The following is a 14,900-nucleotide window of genomic DNA, read 5'->3' on the forward strand; positions in this document are numbered from 1 at the left end:
TGAAAGCGAGCCCCCCACCCGGCATCAGGGGTGGGCGCGGGGCATCAACTTTATTGACAGACACATATGTACACGCGTGTTACAGGACACCACACACCGTAGGGAAGACCAGATGCTCATGATCCAGGGGATAAAAACAGCACCGTGAGCGGCGTCCACCGGCCGCACCGGAGAGGCCGTGCTCCGCCCTTCCTCGGGGCTGGCAGCAGGCGTCCACTTCCAAGGGCGCCGGTCACTCAGTGTCCGCTAACAACTTGGCCAGCAAGTTTCTTCTCCTCCTTCTCAGCATCCCTGCCATCCTGGGGTCCTTCCCGTGCCAGGCCTGCAGCCCTTACACCGTAACCTTCTCCATCACACCCTCGGCGACGTGGACCTCGTCCCCCTGGACAGTGACAGCAGCCGACTGACCACACATGTGCTGGTGGTCCTTCCAGTCCTGAAAGGAAGGACAGACCCCGGGTCACAGGAGCTGCTACCTCCAGGGCAGGGCCTGAGCGGGGCCCCCACGCAGGTGCGCCCAAGCCCCCGTGGCTGGACTCCAAGCCCAGTGCCTCCCACGCCTCCCTCGTGTTTAAGGGACCAGCCCAAGAGGCAACAACCAGGATGAGCCCTGAAACATGGCCACGCTCTGACCCTGCCATTCCCTCTCAGGGACCGAAACACAGTCACCACACCTGCAGAGATGCTGGTGGCCGAGGTGGCTGTCTGCCTCGAAGCTGGAGCCGCCAGGTGTCCACAGGGGGGCGGGCGGCTGTGGCCCCAGGAAGCTTGGGGAGGACGCCCCCCACCCCTGTCAGGGCAGGAGCTGCTGTTGCCTGTTCACAGGTGGGAATTGGAGCGGAGCTCCAGGACCAGGGCTCTGGAGGCCCGATGGTGAGGTTAGGGTTTGACAAAAAATGACAAGACACACACATACAGAAGAACGGAAACAGTGCATCCAAATGCTGACAGGGCGATTTCCTGGGTACCTTTGTGCTGTTCTGTGTTTTTTAAGTTTTCTATAGTAAGTGTGCCTTACTTTTATAATAAAGTAAAATTTGAAATCATGACGGGCATACCTGGGAGAGACCATGGGTTCAGTTCCAGAATAAAGTGAACATTGTAATAAAACAAGTCACGTGAGTTTTTGGGTTTCCCAGGGCTGATAAAAGGTGTGTTCACACGACACTGAAGTCTGTCAGGTGTGCAACAGCGTGGGTCTAAAAAATCACTGTACAGACCTTCATTCAAAAACAGCCCCTTGCTAAAAATGCTGACCACCACCTGATGGCACAGGGCTGGCACAGGCCTTCAGTCTGTGAAAACACCAATGCCCGGGAAGCTCGGCAACACGAGGGACGCCTGAGTGCTACAGAAATAAATTTTTAATTTGAAAATTGTCTGGAAACAGACTATGTAAATCCATACAGTGTGTAAAATTTCACACACGCAAGTCTCAAGTTCACAGTGTTTCACACCGCACATAAAAGTCAACCCAGTATTACCCGTAAAAATGAGAGCGCAAATGACACATGTTCCAGCAGCGAGCAGGCGCCTCCCCCAGCCCTGAGTCAGGCAAAGGGCCTGAGGTCGGACACCAGCAGTGCGATCTAAGTTAAAGCCTTTTTCTTTATAAACTAGACTCCATCGAAATTAAAACAACTTTTGCCCTGCCAGTGACACTATTAAGAAACAGACAAGTCACAGAGTGGGAGAAATTACTTGCAAATCACATTCTGATAAAGCACTTACATCCAGAATACACACACAATTCTCCGTACTTGACAAGGAGAGAAGCAATCCAATCCAAAAACGGGCAGAAGATTTGAACCGACGCTTCCCCTAAAAGATATTCAGCTGCCAATAAGCACGCGAACCATGCTCAGCACGGCTGGTCACCAGGCAAATGCAGCCAAACTCACTGTGCCACAGTGCCACACCCACCCGAGAGCTCTGGCCAGAGACGGGCAGGTGCAGTGGACGGGGGCGCACGGACCCTCCCATCTTCACTGAGGGGAAGGGGGTCCTTAAGAAAGTGAAATCCACCGCTAGGTGTCCAGCCAAGACAAACAAAAACCTATATCCACCCCAGAACTCGTCCGTGAATGTTCCCAACAGTCCTACGGCAGAGACCGCTCAGATGTCCACCAGCTGTGAACGGGAGGACAAGGCCCGTCCACACCGTGAGTTCTCAGCTGTGCCCAGGCTCCATACGGACGAACCCTGGAGAAACACTGACAGAGGAAGCCAGATGCAGGGGACCACATGTTCCATGGCTCCTGTTACATGAAACATCCAGAAAAGGCAAGTGGACACAGAAAGCATTTTCGTGGCTGCCAATGGCTGGGAGTGTGGGCCCGGGGGCTCTGCTGGAGGGAGGGAATATTCTAACACTGGACTGCAATGTCTGCACAACTGCAAACTTACTAAGAATCACTGATTGCACCTTATATTTAGTGGGTTTTATGGTATGTAGATTTTGCCTCAGCAAAGATGTAAAACACACACACACACACACACACCCCTCCTGTGGGGTTTGGAAAGGAAATAAAGTCTGCAGGTCAAAAACCAAAACAATTCATGGCCCTTGTCCAACTTGTGAAAAGATAAGTGATGTGAACTACTTCCAAGTCTTTCCAGAGCAGAGGGAATCACGGAGGCGGCGTGGCGGGCAGGCTGCGAAATGTGAAGTCAGTGTCACCATTTACTACCAGTATCTGGAGGCTGAAGTCCCCTCAGGTCCTAAGTACCATTCTTGTTGGATCCCACATGAAAAGTATGGTTTTTGAAATTCACTGCACATCGATTTTTGTAAATTAAAGCAGAGTCTATGTCTTTATTGGGGCAGCAGTCAAAGGAGGACAAACCTAACATAACCAAAGGAAGAAACAGAACCTTCTTCTCCCAACTCACGACAAGAGACCCAGAGACTGTGGGCTACGCTCAGACAAAACGCACCTGGCGGAGACGATTCCACCAGGAAACAAACCCGTGAATCTTCCTGTGACAGTTCAAACTCAGGGACAGTTCACAACCCCACCGCCCTCCCAGATCACCAGGCAGCACAGAGCCTCCCCGGCTCCCACCGCCCGGGGCCCCTAAGTGCAGTGGCACAGCCACCCACGTCGACAAGCCCTCAGGCGAAGCAGACCCATGGTTCCATCTCCAAGCCTCTGGTCCCCGGACACAGGCCAGGGCTCACAGGCAAAGCTGGGAGGCAGGTCTTGCCCCACAGACGTCCCTGAGAGCTCTCGCCATCCCCCCCAGGGCGGGTCCCGCAGGAAGTAAGGACACGCTTCCTCCCCTGGCGGCCCCCACAGAGTTGGGGTGAAATGTGCCCGGTCCCCGACACCCTGTCCTGCCCGGGACCCTGCTGAGAACGGGGGGCTGAGATGGCGCCCCAGTGGGGGACCAGCTTTCCCGCAGGCGCAGAGGCAGTGCCAGTGCCGACACCGGTGACGGGACGTGTGACGGCTCGGTACCCTAGTGGTACCTTTGTTCACTGTGCACAGTTTCAAACCGGCACAAAGGAGACAGCATAAACCCTGGGGCTACAGTCCACCACTCGGCCCTCGCTCCAAGCGAGGCTGAGGGAAGGTCTAACTGGAGCTGGTGGCCGCTGCACTAGAAAGCATCCTGAACTCTCAGAATCAAAGGGCGAACAGCAGAGACTAAGACGGACAAGTGCAATCCTGCCCGCTGCCAGGACCACGACGAGGTGTCCCAGACGCAGGGGCTGGGACGAGGTCAAAGCCCTGGGCAGCAGGCCCTGGGCAGCAGGCTCTGGGCCTTGCCTGGCCACGGCACCTGCCCCGTGGGGCTCCGCCAGGCTTGGCCTGGACCTGAGGCCACAGCGGATGCCGCGCCGTTCGAAGGGGTGGAGCGGGGGAGGAGGGTCGCAGGGGCCTACCTTCCTCTGGCAGAAGGTGGAGCAGTAGTTGACCTTGTGGCAGCCGGTGCACTCGCTCATGGCCTCCCGGCCGCAGTTGACACAGGACTGCTGCAAGAGGACACGGGGCCGTCAGTGCCGTGGGGACGCCTCTGCCCATGGTCCCTGCAGCGCCAAGGGACCAAGGAGCCCCGGAGGCCTCTGACACGTGTCCCTGCCCTCACGCCCAGATGCACATTCCTGCGACCTCTGGAATCAGCTCCCTGGTCCTATGCAGGGTCTGTGCTCACGGGAGGGACACGGGCCCTGCGTCACAGCAGCGCACACCCTTCTCCAAATGCCGAGGAATTTCACTTCTGCCAGGAAAGTGTACAAACCAAACTTAGGAAGAATGGATTGTCAGGCATCAGTAGCATGTCCTGGCCCTGGAACCAGACTGGCCAGGCGGCTCCACAGCCTGCACCCCGGCCGCCACCCCGAGCCCGTCCACGCAGCCCCACTTGGACCAGCCAGGACAGCAAGTCAGCACACCCGCCCAGGACCTCGGGGATGCCTACCGAAGACACCAAGGATGGGGTGTGCAGGCAGACACCAGCATGGGCCCCCGTCACTGGGGAGCGTGTGACCCACGCACAGATGAGTCAGACAGGCCTGCGTGCGGCCCCCCACCGCTATTCCACTTGGATGCGCAAAACAGCGCACTGCTTCCTGGTTTCTGTTCGGAACTTCAGCTTCCTTCTTCCACAGCATTGCCCAATGCTGTCTGTCTGCTCACACAGCCCCCCATGTGCACTCGCTTCCTTCCAGAGAACGAGCCTTAGGATGGGGCCTGAGGTGCGAACTGAGCTCACCCCCCACCTCTCCCTTAGACGATGAAGTACTTGAAGAAGGAAACAAAGTCTGTAACCACACAGAGAAAGTCCTCCTGGGAGAGCAAAGGGTTCACAGATCCCACCTGCGCCGTGGGTGGGGCAGGGCTGGGGCTGGGTGAGAGGCCCCGGGACCCTGGCCCTGCCCGTGCAGCTCGAGGGCCCCCTCCTCCGTCCTCAGGGCCCCTCCCCTCCCCCACCCCCCAGAGCACGTGCTCCCCTGGCCCCCAGCTTGGATCTGGGGACAGCTCGTGCTCAGTGAGTACCCCTGAAATGAACCAAAGGCCTGCGTCATGGACAGACCTCATGGGCCCTCGTGTAGTAAGTACTTTCAACCCTTTGGGCCTTCCCAGCACATCCCCTTGGGAAAATGATTTCTTCACCAGAAGTAACCAGGAGCCCAGGGTTTGAGTCAGACACATCAGCACGACCTCCGTCAGTTATGTTCAGAGGGACACAGTACAGAAACCCTCAGCTGCGTCTGCCCACACCCGTCAGGACCCGCACATCTCCCCGCTGTCGACCAAGAGGGCCGAGGTCCTCGTTCCTAAGACCATCCTCCAGGAAAGGAACCAGGCTCCTTGGAGAAACGGTCGAGTCCAGGGCTGGGGCACTGAAGGGGGAGCAAGCGAGGGAGCTCCCAGCCACCAAAGACACAACGACGTGAGCAAAACGCGTGGTCGTGTCCAGGTATCAGCCCAAGTCTGAAATAGTCACACGTCTGTCTTTTGAAAAGAAATTTTTAATGGAGGTACTGGGGATGGAACCCAGGACCTCGTGCATGCTAAGCACACACTCGACCACTGAGCTGTACTGTCCCCCCGATGCAGAATTCCAGACACACACCTAGATCGCCCCTGCCTAGGAAGAGAACCCCACCCAGGGCGGACGAGCTCATGACCAAGTGTGGAAGGGAAGTCACTTCATGGAGGGCAGCCTCTGACCTGCCCCCACCCCATGCCTGCTGAGCCCTGGGGACCTGGGGGCCTGGGGGGAGATGAGCCCACTGCGGGGGTGGCTTACAAGAGAGAAACCAGAAAGCGCCCCCGCCCCCACGGTGGGGCTGGGCCGGGAGGCACATCTGCATGCAGGACTGACCTGCCAGTGCCCCGGTCCCAACGGCAGCCTCCAGGGCTGAGAACGGTGCCTGCGGACTCCAGCCTTCCTGCACGTCAGAGCCACACTCGCCTCAGGGAAAGGGAGTTAAGAAGCTGGCTGGAGCCTGAGAGGGGCTGAGGGGGCCGCAGGGCCAGCCCCAGCGCCCCTCCCCCAGCCCCACTCGTAGAGCCCCGCAGCCAAGTGGCTGGCTCTCTGGACACCTTGCCCTTGAGGGAAGGGCATGTGGCTGCCTGCCCGGTTTAATCTCTGCTGAGCTAATTACACACACAATGAAAATGCCCCATTGGTCAAACTGGCAAAATCTCCTTGGTTTCACCTGGCCTAGAACTTGATTTTTTTAAGAAATTCCAAATAAAATGTCAAAGCAGGCAGCCCTGGCTGTGAGCACCTGCATCCTGACACGGGGGTGGGGGGCAGGGCGTACCCCACCTCCTCGAACTCCTGCAGCCTCACCCGTGGGGCCCCCCCGTCGGCCCCACCGAGGAAGAGGCTTCTGCCTCTTGGACAGCCCTCATGGCTGTCCCTCCCACTCAAACACCCCAGGGGGGAGCGCCCCTCACACTGGCGACCCCTGTGGAGCGCCCCCAGCACCCTCCACAGCCCATGGCCAAATCCCCCCCCCCCGACCCCACAACCGCCATGCTTCAGGGACATGACTCGGGTCCCCTCCCTCGTGACCCCTCCCTTGAGCAGCACCCAGAGCCCCCATGAGACACCAGAGAATGGACTCTCCAAAGAACCACAGTCCAGCTCAAGAGTCCGTTTGCCGAGAACCCAGCATCCAGGTGATGTGTCACCACAGGGCCACTGAGATCAGACCTGTCACCCCCTTAAAATCTGAAACACACTCAGTGCTGAACATGGTTAACCCACATCTGAAGGTTCGCAGTGGAACCTCGTCGCCCGCGGAGCCCCCGACACCAGCACGGACACCTGGCTCCCTCTGGGCTACGTGCCCAGCGTCCAGGAAAGTCACGGGCCAGTGACCCGTCACCGACCGCTCCAGAGAAGGGACAGACACGCTTGTAAGAGCGCCAGCAGCGTTCAGAGCCCAGGAGGCTCTCCCTGACGGGCTCAGCGCTCTCCCCCAGCAGGGACTCTGAGGGCAAAGGGATCACGTGTCGCATCTCCTTCTCAGAAACACGTAAAATCAGAAACAAAACACAACGCAAAGCCCAGCCTTTGGCAGGTGGGGGCGCCGCACCAATGCAGCCGCATCAGAGGCCCCGGCTGAGGCAACACACAGCATGTCCTGCTGGGACCAGGGTTCTGCACAACAGGAGCTCAACCTCTGGACCAGACTTGGGCCAAACCTGACAGTGACCATGAACTATTCCCACGGGAAAATCAAGGCACGCGGGGGCTCCGTGCCCGACCGTGACTGCGGGGGCAGCAAGGTGAGGGCGAGACCCCTGGGCGCCCGTCAGCGCTTTCTCCTCCTCTCTCCATCCGTCACCTGAGAATTTTCACAGACAGGAGGAAGTGTGTCTCACTCACTTGTAACCTTATTCTGTGAAAGAAACGTCCACAAAAGTTAATGAAAAATGTAAAACTGAAAGTTAAAAATACTTCCCTCTTTCACTTCCTTGCTGGGGTGAAGTCAGATTTCTGTGCGGTCGGCGCCACCCGGACCCAGAGCACCCATCCGGCCTTCCACCCGGTCTCCCAGGAGGGAGAGGCCCAGAAGCTCCAGGCAGCCAGGAGGCCAAGCGGCCCGAGGTGGGCGGGGGGCGGGGGGCAGAGCGTTTCCCCAAACGCGCGATCCCAGCAGCGTCAGTTGAGGGAGAGCGTGCCTAGCCCTGGCCAGGACGCAGCGATGGCTCCAAGCACGAAGGCTGGGGTCTGCGGTGCTGGTGACGACGTAGGGGGACCGGACATGGCCCCCAGGCCGCGGGTGTAACGGGGCTGCGGCTCCCCAGAGAGTTAAACTGGAGCTGCTGCGGACCCAGCAGGCCCCTCCTGCGTGCCCAGCCGCTGCCGCAAAGAGCAGGATGTGGCGTGCCGAGTGTGACTTAGCTGTAAAAAGGGACGGAATTCTGACACATTCTGCATCGCGCACGTTCCCTGAAAACATTCTGCTCAGTGAAAGAAGTCGGCTTTCACAAAAGGCCACGTGTTGTGTGAGTCCATTTCCAAGAAACGCCCAGAACAGGCGAACCCGTGGAGACAGCAGGTGGGCCTGGGTTTCTCTGGGGGAAATGAGCTCATCTTGGATTAGGTGGTGGTGACAGTTGTACACGTTTGCGAAGACAGTGGGAACTACTGGAAAAGGTGAGTTTTGTACATGTAACTATATTTCAATGAAGAAAAAAAGCCCTTTCATTTTGCACACTGGGGTTTTTTCTAGAGCATACGATCAGCAATGCGTGGAAACACGAAGACAATCAGGACGGTCGTAACAGCAAGAGCACATGTGACTAAGCACTTTAAAAGCAGGACTGGTAAGATACTTAGGAACATGAAGTGCGTAGACATTCAATTATTAAAAAATCAGCTTCACGAGGGAGGGCGTAGCTCAGCGCAGTGGTACACTGTGTGCTTAGCACACAAAGTCCTGGGTTCAATCCCCAGTCCTTCCGTTAAAAAAAAAATTGGTTTCAGACGGGCCCAAGACTACCTTTGTTTCACACACACGTGCCATGCAGCCATCAAAACAGGGGATGAACTCGGCTGCCACCCAGTGACACACAGCGGCTTGTGCAGGGCAGAACCCCTCGCAGACACACCACGGACCCGGAGACGCGAGGGCTTGACAGCAACTAAAGCAGCAGGAATGGGGGTGGGGGATTGAGCCCTGAGGAAGGGGGAAAGGCCAAGGCAGGCGTGGGCAGCCTTTCCTTCAGGGCCTCCCCGGCCCACGAGGTGTGTGCAGACACAGCTCCAGCCAGAGGCTGCGGTCACCTGGGCTGCTGGGGCAGAGTGTCTGGAAGCCAAGGGGAGAAGGACACAGCCTGCGCAGGAGCCGGCACCCAGGAAAGAACCTCCAGCAGGAACACAGGCCGAGGTGGGGGCCCCGCTGTCCCACCCGGTGGGCTCAATGAGCGGCAAACTCCTGGGCTGCTTGGTAAAACCTAGTCAGCCCCACCCGCCCCAACGCAGACACTGCCTGCCCTAACGATGTGCTGGAGACCAGCCAGGGGCTCAACCACCTCTGAGAACCCGCCCAGCACTTCCCAGGACCCCACGGAACTCAGAGCCCCTGCCCGGAGAAACAGAAAAGGCCCACGAACACCCAGAGGTGACAGGAGAGCGAAAGCAGAACTGTGCATCCGGAGCTGACAGTGACAAGCTGGCTGAGGGGTTAGGGGCACTGTCACGAGGATGGTCAGTGGCCAGAGGCAAAGGGCACCCTGCCGAGTGGCCCGCTGGGGGTGCGAGTGGAGTAACGCAAACTACAGGAAAGAAGCCTGCAGGTTCCACGTCATAGCCTCCCGGTGACTGGGGCCCCTGATGGTGTCCCCGGGACCAGGCCCCTCAGACACCGCTCCTCTCCAGCGCGTCTGCAGCGGAGGCTGGGCCCTGTGGGCGCAGGACACTCCGGGACAACTGCCCACAACCCGGGTCACTGTCCCTCTGCAAACCCGCAGCCTTAGTCTGGCCACAACCTTTCCACAGCCCTTTCGGCACAGAAGCCAGAGCCCCTGTGTTCCGAGGGCATCCTGCCCGGCTCACCTCCCAAACCAGGCTGTGGGTGACCAGCTCCTGACAACCTGCCCCCTAGCTACACCAAGACGGCTGCCTTTTGTTTACCTGGAAACTCCAGACCTGCCCTGGTCTGGCCAAACCAGCAAACGTCTCTGACATCCTGAGAACAAGGTCCCACACCAGCCTTGGAGCAGGAACCTTTCCCTGTGCTCCTCCCGGGGACGGTCCAGACCGAGGTGCCCAGCGTTTCCCCGTGCCCTGCAGCTGTTCCTTGATCCTGTCTGCTCTCCGGCTTCCAGCTCCTGGCTAGACTTAGGATGTTGCGAGAACCAGAGAGAAATTCTAAACCAGGAAGCACAGCGACCGACATGAGGAATCTCCGGGTGGGCCCCAGGGGGACGAAACAGCAGCGGCCGCCATGAGCCTGGAGCTGGGGTGGCAGAAACTCGCCGACCTGAAAACAAAATAGGCCGGAGTCTCATGATCCAAAAAACCCAGCCAAGCCCCACACACGTGGTTGCCGTGACGGAAGGAGCGGGCAGGGAAATGAGCATTAAGAACGTTCACAAACACAATGATGGAAAACTCCCCAGCTGTGTGAAAGCCAACCTCGGGACCACAGAAGCTCCCCTGTTGTTAACCGCGTCCCTCTAGGCCCTGTGGGATGCCCGAGGCACCCCTGACGCTGGAGGGAGTCCTCCTGGGTGACCGCCCAGAGCCCCTGCCACAACCCCATCACCGCAGGTCAGGGCCCGACAACCAGGGTGTCCCGGGGCCCACCAGCCGCCCTCATCCTGCTCTCCCTGCCCCCGATGTGGCCCTGCTCCCTCAACGCTGGACCCCCCAGGTGCCTCCTATCTCCCAGGGATGTCTTCTCCACAGTCATTGCCAAGCCTGCCTGACTCACCGCACCTGACTGACGTGAAGCCCACGGCCCGAAATCATCAGAGACCCCAGAAGCTTCAACAGAAAGAAAACCACACCAGCCACTCCACTGACCCCAAAGACAAAGACCTGGGAGCGCAGCCGGTGGGAGGAGAGTGTGGGCGACGGCTGCCTTCGCGTGGGAAGGGCCCCTTCAAGGTGCTGGACCGACACCCGCCTGCGCAGGGAAGGTGAGGGGGCACCTCGGGAGCGGCAGAGGGAACGCCACGCCAGGAACGCGGAAGGCAGGCCTCCTGCACGCAAGAGAAGGAGGCGGCTCCCACCTCGCCAACAGTGGCATCACAGGACAGCATCCCTCCCCAGCGCCCGGGAAGGAGCACAGACTGCGTCTCAGTAACCTGGAGGTAACTGAAACGCACGCTCCCACCCAAACAGGATTAAAGCAGAAACCGGGAAGGAGTCTAGAAAATCCGCGAGTATTTGAAAACATTAATAGTTACCATCCTTGGGTAAAGAGACCTCAGACTTTCTGCTTCTTGTTTGTCCTGTGCTTTCCCCTTGGCTGTAAAACTCAGCACTGAGGACGCACTGGTTGGGAATCACACTTTTTCAAAACGTATTTTTAAATCGCTTCTTTCTACAGGACAAGAAGCAACATTTTTCTTCCTTGAAAACAAATTAATTGCACGTTAAGAACTCATTTAGAAAATCAAGAACCTGAAAACTCTCCTTTCTCCTGGTCCATACAAAGTAGGAATAAATACAAATTTTTCTTATGTGGATTTGCTGGAAAAAGTCAATTTGACTTATTTACAAACCAAGTCCACAGTTACTGTAACTGAGTAAGGAGACTGTGAAAACACACAGCATCCGTCCCCGGGCACCCAGCCTCCCCCGGCGACGTCTCTGAGCCCAGCAGACAGCCCTGACCCCTCCTCTCGCCCCAGGCCTGAAACTCCCCACCCACGCCCTGGGGCACCTGGCAGACTGCAGCCTGCAGGACCTAAGACTGTGCTCCAGACGGGGCTGAGTGACCCTGGGCTGCAGGAAGAAGACCCTGTCAGGAGCAGGAAGCGGAAGACTCAGGGCCAAGGAGACAGTGTCCACAGGGCAGCAAGATGGGGGCGGAGAGGGCTACTGCAGGGCGCTGGCAACAGGAAGACGCCCATCTGCCCAGCAGCTGCCCAAGCACGCCCCAGAGGATGTTTCTCCAATCTTAATAAAGACCCGTTTCCACTGGGGGATGAAAACCTGAAAGTCTAGGTGAACGTTGGAAAACAAGGGCTGGAACACGTAAGTTTTTTTTTTTTTAATAATTTCTTTTTCTTCTTATTTTTTTCCCCTTAATGGAGGCACTAGGGATTGAAGCCAGGACCTCGTGCACACCCAGTGCGTGCTCCACCCCCGAGCTCCACCCCCACCCCCCAGGTTTCTCCTTCTGAAACAAGTCAATCTTGCAACTGTAACAGCCGTCCCTCTTCTCCCAGAGAAGCCCGTCTGCAAACGACCCTCAGAACCCTCTCCCCCAGAAAAGCGGGGTGGGCTCCGTGAGCTGCACACAGACACGGCCAGCCACAGACTCACGGGTCTCACAGTACCTCTTTCCGCTCCGCGTCAGCCTGAACACGGGCCTGGGCCACGGCGGCCTCTCGGTAGGAGCTGGCCTGCTTGGCTTGTTCAAATAGCGTCTTCAGCTGCTGCGCCGTGTTGAGCAAGGAATTGACCATCTCCTCCAGGTACAGCCAGCTCCGCTGCTCTGACATCTCCAGCCCGCCGACCACCGTGGGAGAGACGGCTTTGGTGGGGGTGGAGGGTGGCACCGCCAGGGCCGGCAGGGAGGTCAACACTAGAACGTTTGGAAGCAAAGTAAAGCAGGAAGTTAACAGGTTTCCTGGCTCCCAGGTGCCCATCAAATGTGGGAGAGCAGGGCGGTGGGGAGGCCGCGACAAGTCCTGCCCTATACAGGGTGACCGCAGACTCGCAGAGCCAGCGAGAGAGCAGGGCCGGCTAGGGGTCCTGGTTAAATCGCATAATCATGAACCAGACAGAGTGAAATCTCCTGGTTTCATTTCTGCTCAAGCAGAAAGCCTTCCGGATGCCTGAAGTCACGGGGGATGGATGAGGGATGCTGGGAGGCCGGAGAAGACGGAGAAGGAAGTCAAGAAGACGCAGAGGGGACCCAGAAGGGGCAGGACGGGGACCCCCATGCGGAGGTGTGCGCACAGTGCCCACCTCCGTCCCTGGAGGGGCCTGGGGGCAGAAACGCCCTGTGGCCCGAGCGCACCCAGGGCTGTGCTGTCGGATGTCTAACATTCAGCCTCCAGGAGAGAATCCGATCGCGTCTGCCGATTCCCTGGTGTAAATGCTCAGCCTAGGCCAGCTTCAGGCTACCAGCGCGAGGCCACCAGACGTGGGCCACACAGGACGCACAGACCCACTGTGGCCAGGGCCAGACTCAGCCGTGAACCCCATTCCCCACTGACAGGGTCAGGATCTGGGAGGAATGGGACACCACCAACCCTCGCTGGGCCGGACACTAAGGAGAGGCCAGCGTGACAGGGCAGCTCAGGACTCCCGCTGGCCAAATCTGGGGCCGCTGCATACAGATCATCACAGCAAGTTCGAACACCCTGAGTAAGACAGGGACCCACGAGTCCACGCTGACGTGAGATGAGCCAGAAAGCAGCCGTGGGACGAGACTGGCCGATGCAAGAAGCCCCGCTCAGAGCACAGGCTGACCACAGCGCGATGACCCTCCTTCTAGGGGCTGGGCTCTGGCCGCAGCAGGGTCCCCAGGGCCGTGGCCTGGCTGAGGGGCCCCGTCCAGGTGCGGGGAAGGAGGTAGAACTGAGGTGAGCTTCGAGGACGGAGGAAGTTTTAAAGCAAAGGAGAGAATAAGGAAGCAAGCAGACGAGAGTGGGAAGGCAACGCTTCACACGCTCAAGGACAAGTTCCTATCTTGTAGCCTCATCCGTGTTGATGAAAAATGTGAAAAACACAAACGTCCACCAGCTGGGACTACAATGCTCCCTTTAAAACAGTGAACTGACAAGAAACGTATCCAAAACATGTGGCTAGTGACAAGTCAAACTCAAAACGCACAGGCAGGGCGACGTCCCTGTGCGGTGCCAGGCGGGCGCAAGGCAGACACACGCCCCGCCGGGCCCGCTCACCCAGCACCAAGGGCCCAGGCCGCCTCACGGGAGGCGGGCCCAAAGCGTGGTGTCTGGTGAGAGCCCGGCAGAACCTTGGGCTCAGCGGGTCACCGGTCACCAAGGGGGCAGTCTCACAGCACAGGGAAGCCCAGGGCTCCCAACACCGGCAGGGCCCGGCGCGGCTCGGCCAGCTGCCATCTGAAAACCCAGCACACCCCACCTTGCCCGGAAGGCCCCCCAGAAGCAGCCGTTGTGAGCGGACGCGGGGCGGGGGCTGGCCCACACTGACCTATCTTGGGGTGAGCGGTTGGCAGCGCTGCCTCGGGGAACGGTGCGATCTGGCAGCTGTCCTGGTACCCTGGGTAGTGCGGCTCCGGGTGGCCGACCCTGCAGGGGGGCTGCACCCCCGCCTCTTGCACTGTCAGGAGAAGAGGACGCGACAGCCCGTGACCGGCTGCTGGCTGCAGGTGTCACGGCTCAAGACCCTGCAGCTGCGCCAGCCAGCAGGGGCGCTCCGGGCTGAAACACCGGGCGGAGCGCACACAGTGCCGGTCAGCTCCACCTGCTCCCTTTCCCTCCCCTAACAAGGCCACAGGGGCACACAGGGACACAGGGGACGTCTGCGCCCCGTGCTTCCATATCCAGTCCCCTCTCGCCCCGCTCACCACTCCGGGCCAATGAAAGGCCCCCACTGGAGGGGCCAGGCTGCCCACAAACCCCAACTCTGTGGGCGGACCCGCAGCATGCAGGCGCCAAGACAACTTGCCTGTGGCTCCGGCAAAGACGTCGCCCTGTGCTGGGCTCTCCGAGATGACGGCGGTGGCCTCCACAGTGGACGCCCGGTCAAAGGTCAGCGCGCCGGAGGTAGTGATCTGGCCTGAGGGGGTCACGGTGACTGGAAGAGAAGAAGCAATTTCACTGCAGGGCCGGTGGCACCCCACCAGACAGGTCTCAGACACCGCGGAGGGCCGGTCACCCCCCAGGGACAGCGCCTGGGTGCCTGTGGGGACGAGGGACGCCCGACCACTCCACTCGATGGCTCAGGCTGCTGGACTCCAAGCACATGATGTGCTGTCTCAGCAGAAAACAAGAAACGAAGTTTAAGGTAACATAAAAACTGCCTTGTAATTTGAATTAGAAAAAGGTTTTCCTCAGAGTTAAAGACAAAAAGGCATTTCGGGGGCTCAGTCTCGTCTTGGCCTATGAACAGCCAAGGACACGGGGCGGCCCTCACCTGCCACCCGCGGGGTCGGCCTGGTAGCGCGGGAAGGTCTCTAAGGACCGGACTGACTCTGACGACTCTGAGACGGCTTCTCTGGTTCCCCCACCCCCCAACCTGAGGAGCAAGGAGCAGAAGTT

The 14,900-nt window shown here is 58.8% G+C and overlaps 1 protein-coding gene across 4 annotated transcripts in view; it reads right to left on the reverse strand.

Moving 5' to 3' along the window:
- Window positions 1-14,900, reverse strand: part of DEAF1 (DEAF1 transcription factor) — a 24,136-nt gene continuing 9,236 nt past the window's right edge. For 2 of the 4 annotated variants that reach the window (XM_074371325.1, XM_074371323.1), the window contains 5 exons: window positions 14,308-14,436; window positions 13,831-13,959; window positions 11,985-12,232; window positions 3,890-3,979; window positions 1-436 (listed from right to left, as the gene is read on the reverse strand). In XM_074371325.1, the coding sequence (XP_074227426.1) occupies window positions 332-436; window positions 3,890-3,979; window positions 11,985-12,232; window positions 13,831-13,959; window positions 14,308-14,436 (701 nt within the window). In that variant the 3' untranslated portion in view covers window positions 1-331. Of the gene's footprint in view, window positions 437-674; window positions 860-3,889; window positions 3,980-11,984; window positions 12,233-13,830; window positions 13,960-14,307; window positions 14,437-14,900 lie in introns of all 4 variants that reach the window. The other 2 variants (XR_012509451.1, XM_074371326.1) reach the window with 2 other exon arrangements.

This window comes from Camelus bactrianus, chromosome 10 (assembly GCF_048773025.1).
Source record: "Camelus bactrianus isolate YW-2024 breed Bactrian camel chromosome 10, ASM4877302v1, whole genome shotgun sequence".
Classification (NCBI taxonomy): Eukaryota; Metazoa; Chordata; class Mammalia; order Artiodactyla; family Camelidae; genus Camelus; species Camelus bactrianus.